The 27,239-nt window shown below is 39.1% G+C and overlaps 1 protein-coding gene across 1 annotated transcript; it reads left to right on the forward strand.

Annotated features, from left to right (window-relative positions):
• The first annotated feature begins 8,285 nt into the window (after window positions 1-8,285).
• On the forward strand, window positions 8,286-26,393 carry LOC128636574 (uncharacterized). Its single transcript, XM_053689569.1, is given in 2 exon segments — window positions 8,286-10,327; window positions 25,714-26,393. Coding segments are annotated over 2 exon segments (2,517 nt in total). The 5' UTR covers window positions 8,286-8,490.
• Window positions 26,394-27,239: the final 846 nt, after the last annotated feature.

Genomic DNA, 27,239 nt, shown 5'->3' on the forward strand with positions numbered 1-27,239 from the left:
CAAAGAATTCAGCTCTTTTGCCTGTAAAAAAAACACATACAATACCCCCCCCAACATTACAACCCACCACCCACATACCCCTAATCTAACCCAAACCCCCCTTAAATAAACCTAACACTAAGCCCCTGAAGATCTCCCTACCTTGTCTTCACCTCACCGGGTCCCGATCTGTCCAGAAGAGGGTCCGAAGTCTTGATCCAAGCCCAAGCGGGGGGCTGAAGAGTGACGTCCATCCTCGGGCTGAAGTCTGGATCCAAGCGGCGGCTGAAGAAATCCATCATCGGGCTGAAGTCGGAAGTCCATAATCGGGATGAAGTCTTCTATCAAGCAGCATCTTCAATCTTCTTTCTTCCGGAGCGGAGCGGAGCCATCTTCTTCCCAGCCGACGCGGATCCATCCTCTTCTAACGACGCCTACTAGCCGAATGATGGTTCCTTTAAATGACGAATGAAGGCTCCTTTAAGGGACGTCATCCAAGATGGCGTCCCTTCAATTCCGATTGGCTGATAGGATTCTATCAGCCAATCGGAATTAAGGTAGGAAAATTCTGATTGGCTGATGGAATCAGCCAATCAGATTGAGCTCGCATTCTATTGGCTGATTGGAACAGCTAATAGAATGCAAGCTCAATCTGATTGGCTGATCGGATCAGCCAATCGGATTGAACTTGAATCTGATTGGCTGATTACATCAGCCAGTCAGAATTTTCCTACCTTAATTCCGATTGGCTGATAGAATCCTATCAGCCAATCGGAATTCAACGGACGCCATCTTGGATGACGTCATTTAAAGGAACCATCATTCGGCTAGTAGGCGTCGTTAGAAGAGGATGGATCCGCGTCGGCTGGGAAGAAGATGGCTCCGCTCCGGAAGAAAGAAGATTGAAGATGCTGCTTGATAGAAGACTTCATCTCGATGATGGACTTCCGACTTCAGCCCGATGATGGATTTTTTCAGCCGCCGCTTGGATCCAGACTTCAGCCCGAGGATGGACGTCACTCTTCAGCCGCCCGCTTGGGCTTGGATCAAGACTTCGGACCCTCTTCTGGACCGATCGTTGAACCCGGTGAGGTGAAGACAAGGTAGGGAGATCTTCAGGGGCTTAGTGTTAGGTTTATTCAAGGGGGGTTTGGGTTAGATTAGGGGTATGTGGGTGGTGGGTTGTAATGTTGGGGGGGGTATTGTATGTGTTTTTTTTACAGGCAAAAGAGCTGAATTCTTTGGGGCATGCCCCGCAATGGGCCCTGTTCAGGGCTGGTAAGGTAAAAGAGCTTTGAACTTTTTTAATTTAGAATAGGGTAGGGCATTTTTTTATTTTGGGGGGCTTTGTTATTTTATTAGGGGGCTTAGAGCAGGTGTAATTAGTTTAAAATTGTTGTAATATTTTTCTAATGTATGTAAATATTTTTTTATTTTTTGTAACTTAGTTCTTTTTTATTTTTTGTACTTTAGTTAGTTTATTTCATTGTATTTATTTGTAGGTATTTTATTTAATTAATTTATTGATAGTGTAGTGTCAGGTTTAATTGTAGATAATTGTAGGTAGTTTATTTAATTTATTTATTTATAGTGTAGTGTTAGGTTTAATTGTAACTTAGGTTAGAATTTATTTTACAGGTAATTTTGTAATTATTTTAACTAGGTAACTATTAAATAGTTCTTAACTATTTAATAGCTATTGTACCTGGTTAAAATAAATAAAAAGTTGCCTGTAAAATAAATATTAATCCTAAAATAGCTACAATAAAATTATAATTTATATTGTAGCTATATTAGGGTTTATTTTACAGGTAAGTATTTAGATTTAAATAGGAATAATTTATTTAATAAGAGTTAATTTATTTCGTTAGATTTAAATTATATTTAATTTAGGGGGGTGTTAGGGTTAGGATTAGAATTAGCTTAAGTGGTTAAAAAATTTATTAGAGTAGCGGTGAGCTCCGATCGGCAGATTAGGGGTTAATACTTGAAGTTAGGTGTCGGCGATGTTAGGGAGGGCAGATTAGGGGTTAATACTATTTATTAGAGGGTTATTGAGGCGGGAGTGAGGCGGATTAGGGGATAATAACTTTATTATAATAGCGGCGTGGTCCGGTCGGCAGATTAGGGGTTAATAAGTGTAGGTAGGTAGCGGCGACGTTGGGGGCGGCATATTAGGGGTTAATAAATATAATATAGGGGTCGGCGGTGTTAGGGGCAGCAGATTAGGGGTACATAGGTATAATGTAGCTGGCGGCGGTGTACGGAGCGGCAGATTAGGGGTTAAAAAATTTAATAGAGTGGCGGCGATGTGGGGGGACCTCGGTTTAGGGGTACATAGGTAGTTTATGGGTGTTAGTGTACTTTAGAGCACAGTAGTTAAGAGCTTTATAAACCGGCGTTAGCCCAGAAAGCTCTTAACTACTGACTTTTTTTTGCGGCTGGAGTTTTGTCGTTAGATTTCTAACGCTCATTTCAGCCACGACTCTAAATACCGGCGTTAGAAAGATCCCATTGAAAAGATAGGATACGCAATTGATGTAAGGGGATCTGCGGTATGGAAAAGTCGCGGCTGGAAAGTGAGCGTTAGACCCTTTCCTGACTGACTCCAAATACCAGAGGGCGGTAAAAACCAGCGTTAGGAGCCTCTAACGCTGGTTTTGACGGTTACCGCCCAACTCTAAATCTAGCCGATTGTGTCTTAATACCCTTAATATCAATATTGTGGCGTATTCTGGAAGCTAACACCTTCATAGCTAAAACAAATAATAATGGAGATAGGGGGCAGCCCTGTCTAGTTCCATTTCCAATAGAGATAGGGTGTGATAAGAAATCATTTAGTTTAACCCTAGCTGAGGGGCACTTGTATAGTGCAAAGATCTTGTCCATTATTTGAGGACCAAATCCAAATTTAGAGAGGATTTGATGCAAGAAAGAGCAGTTAAGCCTATCAAAGGCCTTTTCCTGTACTCGATTGTGCAAAAAGAAGCCATGGCATATGGGGTCTTTCATGCTGTCGTGCCTGTTGAGGGTCGGGGACCCTCGTATAAAAAGGCTGAAGGAGAACGACCTGTACTCGGTGTCCAAGCATCTTTTTCCATCTCCCGGTTCCTAAAAATTATCTCCGGGTTCCTAAAATCGATGCCATACCTGTACTCGATTGTGCAAAAGGAAGCCATGGCATATGGCATCTTTCATGCTGTCGTGCCTGTTGAGGGTCGGGGACCCTTGTATAAAAAGGCTGAAGGAGAACGACCTGTACTGGGTGTCCAAGCATCTTTTTCCATCTCCCGGTTCCTAAAACCCATGCCATATACACGTCCCCTGATAGGGGACACCGCAGTGGAAGGTACCCGGCCACAGTTTCTTTGCACAAAAGGCAATCCCCAACCTGTACTCGATTGTGCAAAAGGAAGTAACCTTACCATGGGTCCCAGTATGCACGTCTTGTAATTCTCTGTCTGGTAAATTATATATCTATCAAATCTATCTATTTATCTATCAAATCTATCTATCAATCGTATCTATCAAATGTATATTGCATCTATTGATCTATGTAATTCGTATCTATCAAATGTATATTGCATCTATTGATCTGTGTAATTTGTATCTATCAAATGTATATTGCATCTATTGAACTATGTAATTCGTATCTATCAAATGTATATTGCATCTATTGATCTATGTAATTTGTATCTACCAAATGTATATTGGATCTATTGATCTATGTAATTCGTATCTATCAAATGTATATTGCATCTATTGATCAATGTAATTCGTATCTATCAAATATATATTGCATCTATGGATCTTAATCTATGTAATTCGTATCTATCAAATGTATATCGCATTTATTGATCTATGTAATTCGTATCTATCAAATGTATATTGCATCTATTGATCTATGTAATTCGTATCTATCAAATGTATATTGCATCTATTGATCTATGTAATTCGTATCTATCAAATGTATATTGCATCTATTGATCTATGTAATTAGTATCTATCAAATGTATATTGCATCTATTGATCTATGTAATTCGTATCTATCATATGTATATTGCATCTATTGATCTATGTAATTCGTATCTATCAAATATATATTGCATCTATTGATCTTAATCTATTTAATTCGTATCTATCAAATGTATATTGCATCTATTGATCTATGTAATTCGTATCTATCAAATGTATATTGCATCTATTGATCTATGTAATCCGTATCTATCAAATGTATATTGCATCTATTGATCTATGTAATTCGTATCTATCAAATGTATATTGCATCTATTGATCTATGTAATTTGTATCTATCAAATGTATATTGCATCTATTGATCTATGTAATTTATATCTATCAAATGTATATTGCATCTATTGATCTATGTAATTCGTATCTATCAAATGTATATTGCATCTATTGATCTATGTAATTTGTATCTATTAAATGTATATTGCATCTATTGATCTATGTAATTCGTATCTATGTATATTGTATCTATTGATCTATGTAATTCATATCTATCAAATGTATATTGCATCTATTGATCTATGTAATTTGTATCTATCAAATTTATATTACATCTATTGATCTATGTAATCTATGTATCTATCTATCTATCAAATCTATCTATCTCGTGGCCGGACTGTTTTGTGACAGCCACTTGTTTTTAGGCCAAATTTGAAGTAGGAGGACCGACAAAGCATCTTTTTCCATCTCCCGGTTCCTAAAATCCATGCCATATACACCTCCCCCGATAGGGGGAGTAACAGGTATTAAACTGCTAAGAATAGTACTACTTAACACACCACTCATATCTGGTGGCACAATAGATTGCACGGGCAGTGCCCCAAATTTGAAGCAGGAGGACCGAACGAGCACCTTTTCCATCTCCCGGTTCCGAAAATCCATGCCATATACACATCCCCTGGTGCCTCAACTGCCTCTGGGAACCTTACCATGGGTCCCAGACCGCACGTCTTGTAATTCTCTGTCTGGGAAATTATATATCTATCAAATCTATCTCTTTATCTATCAAATCTATCTAACTATCATTCGTATCTATCAAATGTATATTGCATCTATTGATCTATGTAATTCGTATCTATCAAATGTATATTGCATCTATTGATCTATGTAATTCGTATCTATCAAATGTATATTGCATCTATTAATCTATGTAATTCGTATCTATCAAATGTATATTGCATCTATTGATCTATGTAATTCGTATCTATCAAATGTATATTGCATCTATTGATCTATGTAATTAGTATCTATCAAATGTATATTGCATCTATTGATCTATGTAATTCATATCTATCATATGTATTTTGCATCTATTGATCTATGTAATTCGTATCTATCAAATGTATATTGCATCTATTGATCTATGTAATTTGTATCTATCCAATGAATATTGCATCTATTGATCTATGTAAACTATGTATCTATCTATCAAATCTATCTATCTCATGGCTGGACTGTTTTGTGACAGCCACTTGTGTTTCGGCCAAATTTGAAGTTAGAAGACCGACCGAGCATCTTTTTCCATCTCCCGGTTCCGAAAATCCATGCCATATACACGTCGCCTGGCGCCGCAACTGCCTCTAGTAACCTTACCATGGGTCACAGACTGCACGTTTTGTAATTCTCTGTCTGGGAAATTAAATATCTATAAAATCTATCTCTTTATCTATAGAATCTATCTAACTATCATTCGTATCTATCAAATGTATATTGCATCTATTGATTTATGTAATTCGTATCTATCAAATGTATATTGAATCTATTGATCTATGTAATTCTTATCTATCAAATGTATATTGCATCTATTGATCTATGTAATTCGTATCTATCAAATGTATATTGCATCTATTGATCTATGTAATTTGTATCTATCAAATGTATATTGCATCTATTGATCTATGTAATTTATATCTATCAAATGTATATTGCATCTATTGATCTATGTAATTCGTATCTATCAAATGTATATTGCATCTATTGATCTATGTAATTTGTATCTATCAAATGTATATTGCATCTATTGATCTATGTAATTCGTATCTATGTATATTGTATCTATTGATCTATGTAATTCGTATCTATCAAATGTATATTGCATCTATTGATCTATGTAATTTGTATCTATCAAATGTATATTACATCTATTGATCTATGTAATCTATGTATCTATCTATCAAATCTATCTATCTCGTGGCCGGACTGTTTTGTGACAGCCACTTGTGTTTCGGCCAAATTTAAAGTAGGAGGACCGACCAAGCATCTTTTTCCATCTCCCGGTTCCTAAAATCCATGCCATATGCACCTCCCCCGATAGGGGGAGTAACAGGTATTAAACTGCTAAGAATAGTACTGCTTTTAAACGCCCCTTTAAACTGTGCTAGACTCCTCTGGTATGTCTTCCTGCTTCTGCCTAACTGACTGCTTTTAAACGCCCCTTTAAACTGTGCTAGACTCCTCTGGTATGTCTTCCTGCTTCTGCCTAACTGACTGCTTTTAAACGCCCCTTTAAACTGTGCTAGACTCCTCTGGTATGTCTTCCTGCTTCTGCCTAACTGACTGCTTTTAAACGCCCCTTTAAACTGTGCTAGACTCCTCTGGTATGTCTTCCTGCTTCTGCCTAACTGACTGCTTTTAAACGCCCCTTTAAACTGTGCTAGACTCCTCTGGTATGTCTTCCTGCTTCTGCCTAACTGACTGCTTTTAAACGCCCCTTTAAACTGTGCTAGACTCCTCTGGTATGTCTTCCTGCTTCTGCCTAACTGACTGCTTTTAAACGCCCCTTTAAACTGTGCTAGACTCCTCTGGTAACCATTTTCTCTGTCTCCATTTTGTCTACCTGTAATCATTTTATCTTATATTATCTAAACTTATTCAGCCTTTAACCCCACCCCCTCTCTAATTTGCAAGTGTGTAATTCCTGCTAGCTAAAACTGCCTGTAACAGCTGCCTAGAATCATTTCATCACTTCTCATTCCTACATATGGAGAAGGCTTAAGGCTCATTTTGGGCCGATGGCTCTCTGTTCTAAGTAGCTCTATGTTACAAGTAGCAAGAGTTAGCACACTGGAGTTAGAAACTGGAGGTTTAAACTGCAGACCAACTAACAGGTAAACCTAATATCTATACTTCTACACAATGCTTTCTATGCCTTTTCTGCTCTCTCTGTCTTCCCTTCTCCTAAAAATCACTGCATGTCCCTATAACAACAATCCCCACACTATCCATATCTCCCCCTCCCTTCTCTCATCCCCTATGCTGTCCTCTCATGAACTACTTTGTTTCCTTAGAAACTCTTCCCCCGCTAACTCTCCTGTGTCTAACCATTCCCGCTCCTACAAATCTCACTCTCACCTTCTGTCTCTCTCACTGCTACTACTGCTTGCTGCTGGTGATGTCTCTCCTAACCCTGGCCCTGCAACAATCGCCACACTTTTACACTCTCGCTCCATCTCCCACTGCAAAAATCCTAGGTCACGCAATACCAACAATCTCATCTCAATTAACACACAGCGCCTAACCCCCCCCTTTTCTTGTGCCCTCTGGAATGCTCGCTCCGTCTGTAACAAGCTTACAACTGTTCACGACCTGTTTGTTTCCAACGCTTTCAACCTCTTAGCTATTACTGAAACCTGGCAATCTTCCTCTGACACTGCTTCCATTGCTGCTCTCACACATGGTGGTCTTCACTTTAGCCACACACCTAGGCCAGGTGAGAGACACGGTGGCGGTGTTGGCATCTTACTCTCCCCCTCCTGCTCCTATCAGTACCTATCCCCATTTCCATCTCTCTCCTTTTCTTCCTTTGAAGTGCACTGCATTCGCCTGTTCTCCCCTCTCTCTCTCAGAGTGGCAGTTATCTATCGCCCCCCTGGACCAACTTCCCAATTCCTTGACAACTTTGCTGCCTGGCTTCCTTCCTTTCTCTCCACAAATACACCTGCTCTAATTCTAGGGGACTTCAACATCCCCATTGACAACCCATCTGCCCCTGCTGCCTCTAAACTTCTCTCACTCACTAACTCCTTCAGCCTGTCACAATCCACCCTATTCCCTACCCACCGCGAAGGACACTCAATTGATCTGGTATTCTCCTATCTCTGCTCTCTCTCTAATGTTGCATGTCGCCCATTTCCCATCTCAGACCACCATCTGCTCACCTTTAATCCTAATATAGATACTAAACCTACTTCCCCCTCTCGCCCCCGCACCAGCAGAAATCTGCACACTGTGGATGCTCCCCAACTCTCCAATATTATTCAACTACGCCTCCCCCACACTTCCACGATATCCTGCCCTGACCTTGCTATAACCCACTATAACAATACTCTCTCTGCTGCACTTGACACTCTCGCTCCACCCCAACCTCGCAAAGCCCCACGTCGTCAGCTCCAACCCTGGCACTCCCAACAAACGCGTCACCTACAAAAATGCTCCCGCACTGCTGAGCGTGCCTGGAGGAAATCCCGCTCTGAACATGATTTCATGCACTATAAGTTCATTCTCTACTCTTACACCTCTGCCCTTCGCTTAGCTAAGCAAACCTACTTCTCCTCTCTTATATCCACTCACTCCTCAAACCCTAAAAGACTCTTCTCTATTTTCAACTCTCTCCTCTACCAACCTGCACCACCCCCCTCATCTGCATTCAGTGCTCAAGACCTAGCTGACTATTTTCTCAATAAAACACTTGCAATCCGAGGAAACATCCCAACACAAACCTGCAATCTCCCAACTCCGCTCCCAGTCACCCCCTCTGCCACTCTCTGCACCCTCCTCCCAACCACTGAGAGTGAAGTGGCTTCCCTTTTGTCTTCCTCACACCTCACTACCTGCCCACTTGACCCTATTCCCTCACATCTAATTCCTCCTCTGTCTACCACCCTCACTCCGGCTCTTACTCACATATTTAACCTATCCCTTTCTACCGGCTCATTCCCTGCCTCCTTCAAACATGCGAAGGTCACCCCCATCCTCAAAAAACCCTCCCTCGACCCTAACTCCCCTGCAAACTACCGCCCCATATCACTGCTCCCACTAGCTTCAAAACTCCTCGAAAAACTAGTTTTCAATCGCCTAACCCACTTCCTGTTGTCCAACTCATTGCTTGACCCCCTGCAATCTGGCTTCCGTCCCCAACACTCAACTGAAACTGCTCTCACCAAGGTTACTAACGATCTCCTTTCTGCTAAAAACAAAGGCTACTACTCTATACTCATCTTACTTGACCTATCTGCTGCCTTTGACACTGTTGACCATCCCCTTCTCCTACAGTCTCTCAGTTCTCTTGGTCTCTGTGACACTGCCCTCTCCTGGATTCACTCTTATCTCTCTAACAGATCCTTCTCAGTCTCTTTTGCTGGTGACTCCTCCTCTCTATTGCCCCTGTCTGTTGGAGTACCTCAAGGCTCTGTCCTGGGTCCTCTACTCTTCTCTATTTACACTTCTTCACTGGGTAAACTTGTCAACAGCTATGGCTTCAGCTATCACCTCTATGCTGATGATACCCAGATCTACCTTTCCACCCCTGCACTCTCTCCTTCTGTCAACTCTCACATCAGCGACTGCTTATCTGGCATTTCTTCCTGGATGGCCTCTCACCACCTAAAAATAAATATGTCCAAGACCGAACTACTTCTAATTCCCCCCTCTAGCTCCACTCCCGTCTCTAATTTCTCTATCACTGTTGGCGGCACCACTATCTCCCCATCACCCCAAGTCTGCTGCCTCTGAGTCACGCTTGACTCAAATCTGTCCTTCATTCCCCACATCCAACTGCTCTCTTCATCCTGCCGCAACCACCTACGCAATATCTCCAAAATTCGCCCGTTTCTGAGTGCTGAAACTACCAAACAGCTCATCCACTCCCTGGTAATTTCCCGACTTGACTACTGTAACAACTTACTAACTGGCCTCCCTCTCTCCCGCCTCTCTCCCCTCCAATCCGTCCTAAATGCATCCGCCAGACTAATCCACCTCTCTCGACGCTCTGTTTCTGCTGCGCCTCTCTGTGAGTCCCTTCACTGGCTCCCCATTCACAACAGAGTTAAATTCAAAATTCTCACCCTGACCTACAAAGCCCTCACCAATGCTGCCCCACCCTACCTGTCCTCACTCATCAACAAATATACTCCTGCCCGTCCCCTAAGATCCAACAACGACCTGCTTCTTGCATCCTCTACCATCACCTCCTCTCATTCTAGACTACAGGACTTCTCTCGTGCGGCACCAACCCTCTGGAACGCACTTCCTCGAGATGTCAGACTTGCCCCTAACCTCTCCTCCTTTAAACGTTCCCTAAAGACCTTTCTGTTCAGGGAAGCTTATCACTCGACTTATTAACAAACTAACCAACTAACTAACAGTTGCCCTCTATCTCCTCACTAATATCATTCTCACCTCTGCAGTCCCCACCTCCTGTTTCCAATCCTCCTACCCATCTAGATTGTAAGTTCCCACGGGAACAGGGCCCTCAACTCCCCCTGTATTTGTCTGTAAAATTTTGTGTCTTATCGTATTGTTTCTCCACTGTACTGTTATCCTTGTACCCATGGGCAGCGCTGCGGAATCTGTTGGCGCTTTATAAATAAAGAATAATAATAATAATAATAATACTACTTAACACACCACTGATATCTGGTGGCACAATAGATTGCACGGGCAGTGCCCCAAATTTGAAGCAGGAGGACCGACCGAGCACCTTTTCCATCTCCCGGTTCCGAAAATCCATGCCATATACACGTCCCCTGGCGCCTCAACTGCCTCTGGGAACCTTACCATGGGTCCCAAACCGCACGTCTTGTAATTCTCTGTCTGGGAAATTATATATCTATCAAATCTATCTCTTTATCTATCAAATCTATCTAACTATCATTCGTATCCTAAAATCCATGCCATATGCACCTCCCCCGATAGGGGGAGTAACAGGTATTAAACTGCTAAGAATAGTACTACTTAACACACCACTGATATCTGGTGGCACAATAGATTGCACGGGCAGTGCCCCAAATTTGAAGCAGGAGGACCGACCGAGCACCTTTTCCATCTCCCTGTTCCGAAAATCCAGCCACTTGTGTTTCGGCCAAATTTAAAGTAGGAGGACCGACCAAGCATCTTTTTCCATCTCCCGGTTCCTAAAATCCATGCCATATGCACCTCCCCCGATAGGGGGAGTAACAGGTATTAAACTGCTAAGAATAGTACTACTTAACACACCACTGATATCTGGTGGCACAATAGATTGCACGGGCAGTGCCCCAAATTTGAAGCAGGAGGACCGACCGAGCACCTTTTCCATCTCCCGGTTCCGAAAATCCATGCCATATACACGTCCCCTGGCGCCTCAACTGCCTCTGGGAACCTTACCATGGGTCCCAGACCGCACGTCTTGTAATTCTCTGTCTGGGAAATTATATATCTATCAAATCTATCTCTTTATCTATCAAATCTATCTAACTATCATTCGTATCTATCAAATGTATATTGCATCTATTGATCTATGTAATTCATATCTATCAAATGTATATTGCATCTATTGATCTATGTAATTCATATCTATCAAATGTATATTGCATCTATTGATCTATGTAATTCGTATCTATGTATATTGCATCTATTGATCTATGTAATTTGTATCTATAAAATTTATATTGCATCTATTGATCTATGTAATTTGTATCTATCAAATGTATATTGCATCTGTTGATCTATGTAATTCGTATCTATGTATATTGCATCTATTGATCTATGTAATTCGTATCTATCAAATGTATATTGCATCTATTGATCTATGTAATTTGTATCTATCAAATGTATATTGCATCTATTGATTTATGTAATCTATGTATCTATCTATCTATCTATCTATCTATCTATCAAATCTATCTATCTAGTGGCCAGACTGTTTTGTGACAGCCACTTGTGTTTCGGCCAAATTTGAAGTAGGAGAACCGACCAAGCATCTTTTTCCATCTCCCGGTTCCTAAAATCCATGCCATATACACCTCCCCTGATAGGGGGAGTAACAGGTATTAAACTGCTAAGAATAGTACAACTTAACACACCACTCATATCTGGTGGCACAATAGATTGCACGCGCAGTGCCCCAAATTTGAAGCAGGAGGACCGACCGAGCATCTTTTTTCATCTCCGGGTTCCGAAAATCCATGCCATATACACGTCGCCTGGTGCCGCAACTGCCTCTGGGAACCTTACCATGGGTCCCAGACCACACGTCTTGTAATTCTCTGTCTGGGAAATTAAATATCTATCAAATCTATCTCTTTATCTATCAAATCTATCTAACTATCATTCGTATCTATCAAATGTATATTGCATCTATTGATCTATGTAATTCGTATCTATCAAATGTATATTGCATCCATTGATCTATGTAATTTGTATCTATCAAATGTATATTGCATCTATTGATCTATGTAATTTGTATCTATCAAATGTATATTGCATCTATTGATCTATGTAATTTGTATCTATCAAATGTATATTGCATCTATTGATCTATGTAATTCGTATCTATGTATATTGCATCTATTGATCCATGTAATTCGTATCTATCAAATGTATATTGCATCTATTGATCTATGTAATTTGTATCTATCAAATGTATATTGCATCTATTGATCTATGTAATCTATGTATCTATCTATCAAATCTATCTATCTCGTGGCCGGACTGTTTTGTGACAGCCACTTGTGTTTCGGCCAAATTTGAAGTAGGAGGACCGACCAAGCATCTTTTTCCATCTCCCGGTTCCTAAAATCCATGCCATATACACCTCCCCCGATAGGGGGAGTAACAGGTATTAAACTGCTAAGAATAGTACTACTTTACACACCACTCATATCTGGTGGCATAATAGATTGCACGGGCAGTGCCCCAAATTTGAAGCAGGAGGACCGACCGAGCATCTTTTTCCATCTCCCGGTTCCAAAAATCCATGCCATATACACGTCCCCTGGCGCCGCAACTGCCACTGGGAACCTTACCATGGGTCCCAGACCGCACGTCTTGTAATTCTCTGTCTGGGAAATTATATATCTATCAAATCTATCTCTTTATCTATCAAATCTATCTAACTATCATTCGTATCTATCAAATGTATATTGCATCTATTGATCTATGTAATTCATATCTATCAAATGTATATTGCATCTATTGATCTATGTAATTCGTATCTATCAAATGTATATTGCATCTATTGATCTATGTAATTTGTATCTATCAAATGTATATTGCATCTATTGATCTATGTAATTTATATCTATCAAATGTATATTGCATCTATTGATCTATGTAATTCGTATCTATCAAATGTATATTGCATCTATTGATCTATGTAATTTGTATCTATCAAATGTATATTACATCTATTGATCTATGTAATCTATGTATCTATCTATCAAATCTATCTATCTCGTGGCCAGACTGTTTTGTGACAGCCACTTGTGTTTCGGCCAAATTTGAAGTAGGAGGAACGACCAAGCATCTTTTTCCATCTCCCGGTTCCTAAAATCCATGCCATATACACCTCCCCCGATAGGGGGAGTAACAGATATTAAACTGCTAAGAATAGTACTACTTTACACACCACTCATATCTGGTGGCACAATAGATTGCACGGGCAGTGCCCCAAATTTGAAGCAGGAGGACTGACCGAGCATCTTTTTCCATCTCCCGGTTCCAAAAATCCATGCCATATACACGTCCCCTGGCGCCGCAACTGCCACTGGGAACCTTACCATGGGTCCCAGACCGCACGTCTTGTAATTCTCTGTCTGGGAAATAATATATCTATCAAATCTATCTCTTTATCTATCAAATCTATCTAACTATCATTCAAATCTATCAAACGTATATTGCATCTATTGATCTATGTAATTCATATCTATCAAATGTATATTGTATCTATTGATCTATGTAATTCGTATCTATCAAATGTATATTGCATCTATTGATCTATGTAATTTGTATCTATCAAATGTATATTGCATCTATTGATCTATGTAATTCGTATCTATCAAATGAATATTGCATCTATTGATCTATGTAATTTGTATCTATCAAATGTATATTGCATCTATTGATCTATGTAATTCGTATCTATGTATATTTCATCTATTGATATATGTAATTCGTATCTATCAAATGTATATTGCATCTATTGAGCTATGTAATTTGTATCTATCAAATGTATTTTGCATCTATTGATCTATGTAAGCTATGTATCTATCTATCAAATCTATCCATCTCGTGGCCGGACTGTTTTGTGACAGCCACTTGTGTTTCGGCCAAATTTGAAGTAGGAGGACCGACCAAGCATCTTTTTCCATCTCCCAGTTCTAAAATCCATGCCATATACACCTCCCCCGATAGGGGGAGTAACAGGTATTAAACTGCTAAGAATAGTACTACTTAACACACCACTCATATCTGGTGGCACAATAGATTGCACGCGCAGTGCCCCAAATTTGAAGCAGGAAGACCAACCAAGCATCTTTTTCCATCTCCCGGTTCCAAAAATCCATGCCATATACACGTCCCCTGGCGCCGCAACTGCCTCTGGGAACCTTACCATGGGTCCCAGACCGCACGTCTTGTAATTCTCTGTCTGGGAAATTATATATCTATCAAATCTATCCATTTATCTATCAAATCTATCTATCAATCGTATCTATCAAATATATATTGCATCTATTGATCTATGTAATTCGTATCTATCAAATGTATATTGCATCTATTGATCTATGTAAATCGTATCTATCAAATGTATATTGCATCTATTGATCTATGTAATTCGTATCTATCAAATGTATATTGCATCTATTGATCTATGTAATTCGTATCTATCAAATGTATATTGCATCTGTTGATCTATGTAATTCGTATCTATCAAATGTATATTGCATCTATTGATCTATGTAATTCGTATCTATCAAATGTATATTGCATCTATTGATCTATTTAATTCGTATCTATCAAATGTATATTGCATCTGTTGATCTATGTAATTCGTATCTATCAAATGTATATTTCATCTATTGATCTATGTAATTCGTATCTATCAAATGTATATTGCATCTATTGATCTATGTAATTCGTATCTATCAAAGGTATATTGCATCTATTGATCTATGTAATTCGTATCTATCAAATGTATATTGCATCTATTGATCTATGTAATTCGTATCTATCAAATGTATATTGAATCTATTGATCTAAGTAATTCGTATCTATCAAATGTATATTGCATCTATTGATCTATGTAATTCGTATCTATCAAATGTATATTGCATCTATTGATCTATGTAATTTGTATCTATCATATGTATATTGCATCTATTGATCTATGTAATCTATGTATCTATTTATCAAATCTATCTATCTTGTGGTTGTGCCAATGGACTGTTTGCGGTTGTTTGCGGTGCATTACACGGGGAGTTTGGTCTGTCACTGTGAAGCGGGCGTAACCCTTACACTACCTGATCGATACAACATCATACCTGATGTTTTAAAGCACGTTATTCCAAACAATTAAGGAATGTTAGGTGATTTATGCCCTTTATGAATTAAAACCAGACTCTGCATCAACTATGTAATTTTCCGTGGGAGTTTTGCCATGGATCCCCCTCCGGCATGCCACAGTCCAGGTGTTAGTCCCCTTGAAACAACTTTTCCATCACTATTTTGGCCAAAAAGAGTCCCTGTTGGTTTTAAAATTCACCTGCCTATTGAAGTCAATGGCGGTTCGCCCGGTTCGCCGGTTCGCGAACAGTCTCGGAAGTTCAAGTCCGCCGTTCGCGAACCGAAATTTTTAGGTTTGCGACATCACTACTTGCAATATAATATGTCAAATTTGTAAAAATGTTTTACCTAATACAAGTATTTAAGTTACTAATTATTATAAAATCTTCCCTTTCAGGGTTTTAATGGAACTTTCAAGTTTTCCTGGGCAGTCTCGGAAAGTTCAGCAACAAACAGCTACTTGAACAGTTGCATTCCCTGTTTCCAATGCCAGAGTACGCGGTGGGTTCTAAGATCCTTTTGGAGGATCACAGCAATTCGTGTGTGGAGCGGTAAATAGAAGCAAAAGCTATATTGAGGCTAAATACGCTCTACTTATTTATAAAAAAAGCTGTCAAAAAGCCGCTCACCAAGTACGGGACGATGAGCTGCGGACTGTTGTTAACTAGCAGTCATCGATCTCGTTGCTATTCAGCTTTTTCCCAACATTTTTTTATACCCTGTCGCTAAACACCCCCACTATACTAAAATGTTTATCCTGTATCCCGCCGCAACTAAATAAAGTCATTAACCCCCATCCCACTGCTCCTGGAGCCCACCACAACTCTAATAAAGTTATTAACCCCTATCCCCCCCGCTCCCAGATCCCTCCGCAACTAAGTAAATGTATTAACCCCTAAACCCCTGGCCTCCCACATCACTACCACTTACAAACTTATTAACCCCTAAACCACCAGCCCCCCACGCCACCATTAACTAAATTAAGCTATTAACCCTTAAACCTAACAACCCGCTAACTTTACATTAAATATTAACTCATCCCTATCTTATAATAAATTTAAACTTACCTTTAGAATTAAAATAAACTATATTAAACTACTAATTAACCTACCCTAACTATTATCCTACAATTACTTTAAACTATATTAAACTATTAATTAACCTACCCTAATTATTATACTAAAATTACATTAAACTAACAATTAAATTAACTATATTACATATTTAAAAACCTAACCTTACTCAAGTTATTTAAATCTACTATTAAATTACTAAGACCTAGATTTGGAGTTTGGCGTTAGCCGTGAAAACCAGCGTTAGAGGCTCCTAACGCTGGTTTTAGGCTACCGCCGGTATTTAGAGTCGTGTAGGTAAGGGTCTAACGCTCACTTTTCAGCCGCGACTTTTCCATACCGCAGATCCCCCTACGCCATTTGCGTATCCTATCTTTTCAATGGGATCTTCCTAACTCCGGTATTTAGAGTCGTTTCTGCAGTGAGCGTTAGAACTCTAACGACAAGATTCCAGCCGCAGAAAAATAGCAGGAGTTAAGAGCTTTCTGGCTAACGCCGGTTTATAAAGCTCTTAACTACTGTACCCTAAAGTACACTAACACCCATAAACTACCTATGTACCCCTAAACCGAGCTCCCCCCACATCGCCGCCACTCGATTAAAATTTTTAACCCCTAATCTGCCGACCGCCACCTACGTTATACTTATGTACCCCTAATCTGCTGCCCCTAACACCGCCGACCCCTATATTATATTTCTTAACCCCTAACTTGCCCCCCACAACGTCGCCGCAAGCTACTTAAAATAATTAACCCCTAATCTTCCGACCGCAAATCGCCGCCACCTACGTTATCCCTATGTACCCCTAATCTGCTGCCCCTAACCCCCGCCGACCCCTATATTACATTTATTAACCCCTAATCTGCCCCCCTCAACGTCGCCGACACCTGCCTACACTTATTAACCCCTAATCTGCCGAGCGGACCTGAGCGCTACTATAATAAAGTTATTAAGCCCTAATCCGCCTCACTAACCCTATAATAAATAGTATTAACCCCTAATCTGCCCTCCCTAACATCGCCGACACTTAACTTCAATTATTAACCCCTAATCTTCCGATCGGAGCTCACCGCTATTCTAATAAATGTATTAACCCCTAAAGCTAAGTCTAACCCTAACACTAACACCCCCCTAACTTAAATATAATTTTAATCTAACGAAATAAATTAACTCTTATTAAATAAATTATTCCTATTTAAAGCTAAATACTTACCTGTAAAATAAACCCTAATATAGCTACAATATAAATTATAATTATATTATAGCTATTTTAGGATTAATATTTATTTTACAGGCAACTTGGTATTTATTTTAACTAGGTACAATAGCTATTAAATAGTTAAGAACTATTTAATAGTTACCTAGTTAAAATATTTCCAAAATTACCTGTAAAATAAATCCTAACCTAAGATATAATTAAACCTAACACTACCCTATCAATAAAATAATTAAATAAACTACCTACAATTACCTACAATTAACCTAACACTACACTATCAATAAATTAAATAAACACAATTGCTACAAATAAATACAATTAAATAAACTAGCTAAAGTACAAAAAATAAAAAAGAACTAAGTTACAGAAAATAAAAAAATATTTACAAACATAAGAAAAATATTACAACAATTTTAAACTAATTACACCTACTCTAAGCCCCCTAATAAAATAACAAAGCCCCCCAAAATAAAAAATTCCCTACCCTATTCTAAATTAAAAAAGTTACAAGCTCTTTTACCTTACCAGCCCTGAACAGGGCCCTTTGCGGGGCATGCCCCAAGAAGTTCAGCTCTTTTGCCTGTAAAAAAAAACATACAATACCCCCCCCCCCAACATTACAACCCACCACCCACATACCCCTAATCTAACCCAAACCCCCCTTAAATAAACCTAACACTAATCCCCTGAAGATCTTCCTACCTTGTCTTCACCATCCAGGTATCACCGATCGGTCCTGGCTCCGATATCTTCATCCAACCCAAGCGGGGGCTAGACATCCACTGAAGAAGTCCAGAAGAGGGTCCAAAGTCTTCCTCCTATCCGGCAAGAAGAGGACATCCGGACCGGCAAACATCTTCTCCAAGCGGCATCTTCTATCTTCTTCCATCCGGAGCGAAGCGGCTGATCTTGAAGACCTCCGGCGCGGATCCATCCTCTTCTTTCGACGTCCAACTGAAGAATGAAGGTTCCTTTAAGGGACGTCATCCAAGATGGCGTCCCTCGAATTCCGATTGGCTGATAGGATTCTATTAGCCAATCGGAATTAAGGTATGAATTTTCTGATTGGCTGATGGAATCAGCCAATCAGAATCTAGTTCAATCCGATTGGCTGATCCAATCAGCCAATCAGATTGAGCTCGCATTCTATTGGCTGTTCCGATCAGCCAATAGAATGCGAGCTCAATCTGATTGGCTGATTGGATCGGCCAATCGGATTGAACTAGATTCTGATTGGCTGATTCCATCAGCCAATCAGAAAATTCCTACCTTAATTCCGATTGGCTAATAGAATCCTATCAGCCAATCGGAATTCGAGGGACGCCATCTTGGATGACGTCCCTTAAAGGAACCTTCATTCTTCAGTTGGACGTCGAAAGAAGAGGATGGATCCGCGCCGGAGGTCTTCAAGATCAGCCGCTTCGCTCCGGATGGAAGAAGATAGAAGATGCCGCTTGGAGAAGATGTTTGCCGGTCCGGATGTCCTCTTCTTGCCGGATAGGAGGAAGACTTTGGACCCTCTTCTGGACTTCTTCAGTGGATGTCTAGCCCCCGCTTGGGTTGGATGAAGATATCGGAGCCAGGACCGATCGGTGATACCTGGATGGTGAAGACAAGGTAGGAAGATCTTCAGGGGATTAGTGTTAGGTTTATTTAAGGGGGGTTTGGGTTAGATTAGGGGTATGTGGGTGGTGGGTTGTAATGTTGGGGGGGGGGGTATTGTATGTTTTTTTTTACAGGCAAAAGAGCTGAACTTCTTGGGGCATGCCCCGCAAAGGGCCCTGTTCAGGGCTGGTAAGGTAAAAGAGCTTGTAACTTTTTTAATTTAGAATAGGGTAGGGAATTTTTTATTTTGGGGGGCTTTGTTATTTTATTAGGGGGCTTAGAGTAGGTGTAATTAGTTTAAAATTGTTGTAATATTTTTCTTATGTTTGTAAATATTTTTTTATTTTCTGTAACTTAGTTCTTTTTTATTTTTTGTACTTTAGCTAGTTTATTTAATTGTATTTATTTGTAGCAATTGTGTTTATTTAATTTATTGATAGTGTAGTGTTAGGTTAATTGTAGGTAATTGTAGGTAGTTTATTTAATTATTTTATTGATAGGGTAGTGTTAGGTTTAATTATATCTTAGGTTAGGATTTATTTTACAGGTAATTTTGTAAATATTTTAACTAGGTAACTATTAAATAGTTCTTAACTATTTAATAGCTATTGTACCTGGTTAAAATAATTACAAAGTTGCCTGTAAAATAAATATTAATCCTAAAATAGCTATAATATAATTATAATTTATATTGTAGCTATATTAGGGTTTATTTTACAGGTAAGTATTTAGCTTTAAATAGGAATAATTTATTTAATAAGAGTTAATTTATTTCGTTAGATAAAAATTATATTTAAGTTAGGGGGGTGTTAGTGTTAGGGTTAGACTTAGCTTTAGGGGTTAATCCATTTATTAGAATAGCGGTGAGCTCCGGTCGGCAGATTAGGGGTTAATAATTGAAGTTAGGTGTCGGCGATGTTAGGGAGGGCAGATTAGGGGTTAATACTATTTATGATAGGGTTAGTGAGGCGGATTAGGGGTTAATAACTTTATTATAGTAGCGCTCAGGTCCGCTCGGCAGATTAGGGGTTAATAAGTGTAGGTAGGTGGAGGCGACGTTGTGGGGGGCAGATTAGGGGTTAATAAATATAACATAGGGGTCGGCGATGTTAGGGCAGCAGATTAGGGGTACATAGGGATAACGTAGGTGGCGGCGTTTTACGGAGCGCCAGATTAGGGGTTAAAAGTGTAATGCAGGGGTCAGCGATAGCGGGGGCGGCAGATTAGGGGTTAATAAGTGTAAGGTTAGGGGTGTTTAGACTCGGGGTACATGTTAGAGTGTTAGGTGCAGACGTAGGAAGTGTTTCCCCATAGGAAACAATGGGGCTGCGTTAGGAGCTGAACGCGGCTTTTTTTCAGGTGTTAGGTTTTTTTTCAGCTCAAACAGCCCCATTGTTTCCTATGGGAGAATCGTGCACGAGCACGTTTTTGAGGCTGGCTGCGTCCGTAAGCAACTCTGGTATCGAGAGTTGCTTTTGCGGTAAAAATGCTCTACGCTCCTTTTTTGGAGCCTAACGCAGCATTTTTTTGAACTCTCGATACCAGAGTTAAATTTATGGTGCGGCCAGAAAAAAACCCGCGGAGCGTTAACAGCCCTTTTACCGCCAAACTCCAAATCTAGGCCTAAGTTACAAAAAAATAACAAGTAAGTTGAACAAAATAAAAAATAAATTATCAAATATTTAAACTAATTACACCTAATCTAATAGCCCTCTCAAAATAAAAAAGCCCCCCAAAATAAAATAAAAAAACCCCTAGCCTACACTAAACTACCAATGGCCCTTAAAAGGGCCTTTTGCGCGGCATTGCCCCAAAGAAATCAGATCTTTTACCTGTTAAAAAAATACAAATACCCCCCAACAGTAAAACCCACCACCCACACAACCAACACCCCCAAATACAAACCTATCTAAAAAACCTAAGCTCCCTATTGCCCTGAAAAGGGCATTTGTATGGGCATTGCCCTTAAAAGGTCATTCAGCTCTTTTACTGCCCAAAGTCCCTAACCTAAAATTAAAACCCACCCAATAAACCCTTAAAAATCCTAACACTAACCCCCGAAGATCCACATACAGTTTTCGAAGACATCCATCCTCATCCAAGTGGCAGAAGTCCTCAGCGAAGCCGGCAGAAGTCTTTATCCATGCGGGCCAAAGTCTTCATCCAAGCGGCATCTTCTATCCAAGCGGCATCTTCTATCTTCATCCATCCAAGCGGAGCGGCTCCATCTTCAAGACATCCGGCGCGGAGCATCCTCTTCTTACGACATCTCTTGAAGAATGAAGTTTCCTTTAAATGACGTCATCCAAGATGGCGTCTCTTACATTCCGATTGGCTGATAGAATTCTATCACCCAATCGGAATTAAAGGGGAAAAAATCCTATTGGCTGTTAGAATCAGCCAATAGGATTGAGCTTTCATCCTATTGGCTGATCCAATCAGCCAATAGAATGCAAGCTCAATCCTATTGGCTGATTTAAAAAGAGTTAACAGACATGGCAGGCTAAGGAGATGCAAGAAGTCTGAGATACAGTACATCAGAAATGCGACCAAAAGTGTGATAAAAAAAACTGTAACATTTAAGTTACAGTTTATGTAACAAATATCTCCAGGTGAAAAAAAAAATCACATAAAGTTACATAAAGGGGTTAAAAAGATGCAATCAAGGATACTATTACAAATCAGTACAATTGAGGACATTGCATTAGGAAATAGGAATAATAACTAGGTTGTATAAAGTGCTTAAAGTGTGTGGAAAGTGGTTTCACATAGGTGTTGAAGTGTAACTTTAAATCATATCTAGTACCGGATAAACATGGTATATCTGTCACAGGTGATATTCAATAAGTTCAGGTAGCAAGGCTTACTGTTAAGTATTACCTGGTAATACTTTTTTAATTTACAAATACAGAACAACAAAAATTTACAAATATAAAAATAAGTATATGTATCTCATAAATACATATTAAAACATATGGAAACACAGTGTGCATATGTTAGAGCTGGTAATTGCTGCAGCAATAGGAACATATTAACAGCTCAAAAGAAATATAAAAAATATATAAAATACATATGATATTTTAAAAAATAGCCCAAATACAAAAAAATGAAAAAAATGAAAAAGAAAAAAAAGATAGTCCAAGATGTATGAATCCGACTGAAGTGGTTAACAGTTTAATCTGTAATGTGAGGTCAGAGACTGCAGAGTCCGGATGCCTAAAGGAAAAAGAAAAAAATACAGGTGCACCAAAAAACTGCTGCTAAAACAGGGCACATATAGGAAGTGTGCTCACCGTGTATCTCAGGCTGGTATGTCAAATGGGGGTCTGTCAACGCGTTTCGGCCTGGGGAGGCATTTATCAAGACTATACCAGCACTCAGAATGATTAAAATATTTAAAGGCTAGTTCATCCTATCAGGGAAGAGGGGGTGTGGCAAATTTTGGCACCAATTTAGGAACATTTATGACATCTGTCACGCTCGGCCTCTGGGAAGCTCTGGCGGTCCTCTCTGTGTGCTTGATTGGCAGGTAGTCTGAGCCGCCCCTTCATGATGATGTCACTACCAGGCTTTTTATTCCGGGCTTCCTGTTTCTTCAGTGCCCGTTTTTTTGTTACCCTTTGGGGTTCCTGTGAGGACTTCGCTGTGGAAACTCTCTAACTGCTGATTTTCTGTTGCCAAACTCTGCAAAGACTGACTATGCTGGGTTAACCCACAAACTTCCTGATAACCTGTTCCAAACACTGCAAGTACTGTTTATTCTGTGAATCTCTCAAACTGCATGTTAACCTGTTGCCAAACTCTGCAAGTACTGTTTATTCAGTGTAACCTTCAAACTGCTTGATTTCCTGTTGCCAAACACTGCAAGTACTGGTTTATTCTGTGAAACTCTCAAACTGCATGTTTACCTGTTGCCAACCTCTGCAAGTACTGATCATTCAGTGTAAACCTTCAAACTGCTTGATATCCCTTTGCCAAACACTGTACTGTTTATTCTGTGAAACTCTCAAACTGCATGTTAACCTATTGCCAAACTCTGCAAGTACTGTTCATTCAGTGTAAACGCTCAAACTGCATGTTAACCTGTTGCCAATCTCTGCAAGTACTGATTAATCTGTGTTAACCTCTACCTGATATCCTGTTGTCTAACTCTGCAAGTACTGACTATTCAGTATTAACCCTCAAACTACCTGATATCCTGTTGTCTAACTCTGCAAGTACTGACTATTCAGTATTAACCTTCAAACTGCCTGATTACCTGTTGCCAAACTCTGCAAGGACTGACTACATAGTGTTAACCCTCAAACTGCCTGATAACAAGTTACCTATTCCTGCATTATTAACTGTTTCTTGTTTTACCCTTCCTCTGTTTGAGTATAAGGGGACTATCCCTGCTCTCCTGATTCTGTGGAAGACATTTCCTGAAACCAGTTCCTTACTCAGAAGTCTATTTGGCTGATATTTTGAATTACTTTGGACTCAGGCTAACTCTGCTCCATATCGTGAGTGCATTGTTTTTTAGAGGTTGTCGTGGGGTCACGTCCTGGATTAAACTCAGATTGCAAGGGTGTTGTTTAAGTTCGCCCTAGCATTTGGGTCTTCTTCTGGACATTTCCTAACCTGACAACATCCAAGTTGGTAGCGGCCATCTTTAAAATGGGCAAACAGGTAAAATTATGGGCGATTCGAAATCAGTGTTCCAAATGTTTGGCAACCATCTTTAAAGTGGGCAAATAGATATTATTATGGGCAGTAGCATTTTAGAATAACTGTGTGTCGTATCTTTATGTAAATCAGGAAGACCACAAACAATACTTACTAGGGTTATGAAATATGTATATCAACATATGTCTGCACATTATGGATCATTCTATAGTAAAACCGCTTTCATATAAGCAAAAAATGAATGTTAAGTCTGTGCCTATTGCAGTTATATTAGCAAAAGGGTACCAGAGGATACATATGAAGCAGCATGTTCAAAAAGTTTTTAACCCTGGCGTAATGCATATTGCCAAACTCATAGCTTCAATTAGACTAGATATGGTCCATATATTATGGTCACATGTTGGAACCAGCCTGGGGGGTGAAGCAAACTTTTACATATTGGATATGGCCAATGGTTATAATGTGGCCATGGCTATACATAAAAAATACACATATGGACTGGGAATAAAGTTGAATATATTAAACACTTTTGTGAATAATAATATCTACAGAAACAACCTACACCAAAGGAAGGAACAGTCTAAGACTAAGAGAACTTGGGCAAAAAAAATTTATTTTGAAACCTGTAAGTTTATCTTTTTGCAGGGCTGTGATTTTATTTATTTTTTTCTTTTACCTTCAAGCGGAAGCGTTATTTTACACATTCTTAATCTGGCCCGAAAATGTTATTATTATGATTCAGACCATGGAATTTTAAGTAACTTTCCAATTTAGTTAGGTTTAGAAGCTGCTGATTGGTGGCTGCACATATTTACTGCTTCTCATTGGCTTTCAGCCAGCTCCCCATAGTGCATTACTGCTCCTTCTACAAAAGGATACCAAAAGAATGAAGCAATTTAGATAGTATGGGGCCAATTTATGAAAGTGCGAACGGACATGATCCGCTGTAGTGATCATGTCCGCTGCACAACGATAAATGCAGACAGTGTATGCTGTCGGCATTTATCATTGCACAATCAGGTCTGGGGAACTGCTTGTGCAATGCCGCCCCCTGGAGATTTGCGGCCGCTAGCAGGGGATGTCAATCAACCCAATCATATGTTATTGGGCAGATTATGTCTGCCTCTTAAGATTGCTGCTTATTAACTCCTGTTTCCGGCTAGCCTGAAGGTTCATATGGAAATAGCTGGATCAAGCTCCGGGAGCTTGATGAATCGGCATTAAAATGGGATTTTTTTTCACCAGGTTTTTATGTCTTGACTTTAATAAATGAGTTAATTTATAGGAAAAAATATAGAAAAATAAAGTTTAACTAAGATTTTCTTTATTTTAGCATCTCAATCATGGAACAGATAAATTTCACTGAAGTAACTTATTTCATTATTAAGGGTATTTCTGAAAAGCCCGAGCTGCAGGCGCCAATCTTCTTTCTAATTCTTCTTATTTATCTCATTTGTCTTGGTGGTAACATAATGATTATTCTGCTTGTCTCTCTGGATCCTCAACTCCGCACCCCCATGTATTTCTTCTTGAGTAACTTGTCCCTCATTGACATTTTCTCAACCACCGTCACTCTACATAAGATTTTGTTTATCTTCATTTCAGGAGACAATACGACGTCTTTTATTTCCTGCATGACTCATATGTATATATTTACATCATTGCAAACTGATGTGCTTTTAATACTAGCGGTCATGGGCTACGACCGTTATGCAGCTATCTGTAACCCCTTGCATTATCGTATGAAGATGAACCAAAATATTTGTGTTATATTGACCACTGTCTCTTGGGTAATGGGTTTTATGGAAGCCACACCTATACTAGTAGCAATATTAAGCTTCACATGTTATAAATCCAACATAATAAATCATTTTTTCTGTGATTATATGCCATTGATGAAACTCATTTGCAGTGATACTACGTTTTTTGACCTTTATAAACTTATTGTTGGAAGTTTGATCGGATGTTTCACTCCATTTAGTATCACTTTCATCTCTTATATCTTTATTATTAATACCATCATGAGAATTAATTCCAGCACTGGAAGACGTAAAGCCTTCTACACGTGCTCTTCACACCTCATCGTTGTTATCCTTCTTTATACAACGATCTTCTGCCAATATCTGACACCAGAATCAATGGGTAACTTAGAAAGCAAAAAACTTTTTTCTCTCTTTAATACAGCAGTAGTTCCCATACTGAATCCAATGATTTACAGCCTGAAAAATAAAGAAGTGAAATCATCATTTAGACGATTTTTAAAAGCATTTAAGGTTTCTTTTTAAAAAGATATTGAAAACCAAAATTCCCAATTGCACACCAAAACTCAAGCAAATGAACATTATGAAAGCAAATTTGCATGGAATAAAAAATATGTATAAGTTGCTTACATCTAGAATTCATTTATTATGTTAAATTGTATATGTATCAACATCTTTCATGGAGGCAGTAGAATATTTCCAGGTATTGAAGTATACTCTTTCTGTTCAAGAATAACTCACTTTGGGCCAGATAACACTGGAGCACTATCTTTGCACTCTAGTGATTTCAGTAAATTGTGCTCATTTTGCAAGTTGAAAGTCAATGTGAATGTGTGAGCGCAACCACAATTTATGCTAGAATAAGTACCGCTACCTCAGAGCTCTGGTTAACTGTTTTGAAAAACTAAAAAGTGTCGCAAAACACATCGAAAATACATTACAAAGTACAGTTACAATCATATTAACACCATCTAATAAGAATTAGAACAAAAATATTGCACAATATATAAACTATTGCAAAAAAGGGCTTTAACATTGAGATAGACACATATACAGGGAGTGCAGAATTATTAGGCAAGTTGTATTTTTGAGGATTAATTTTATTATTGAACAACAACCATGTTCTCAATGAACCCAAAAAACGCATTAATATCAAAGCTGAATAGTTTTGGAAGTAGTTTTTAGTTTGTTTTTAGTTATAGCTATTTTAGGGGGATATCTGTGTGTGCAGGTGACTATTACTGTGAATAATTATTAGGCAACTTAACAAAAAACAAATATATACCCATTTCAATTATTTATTTTTACCAGTGAAACCAATATAACATCTCAACATTCACAAATATACATTTCTGACATTCAAAAACAAAA

Source organism: Bombina bombina, chromosome 7, assembly GCF_027579735.1.
Source record: "Bombina bombina isolate aBomBom1 chromosome 7, aBomBom1.pri, whole genome shotgun sequence".
Lineage (NCBI taxonomy): Eukaryota > Metazoa > Chordata > Amphibia > Anura > Bombinatoridae > Bombina > Bombina bombina.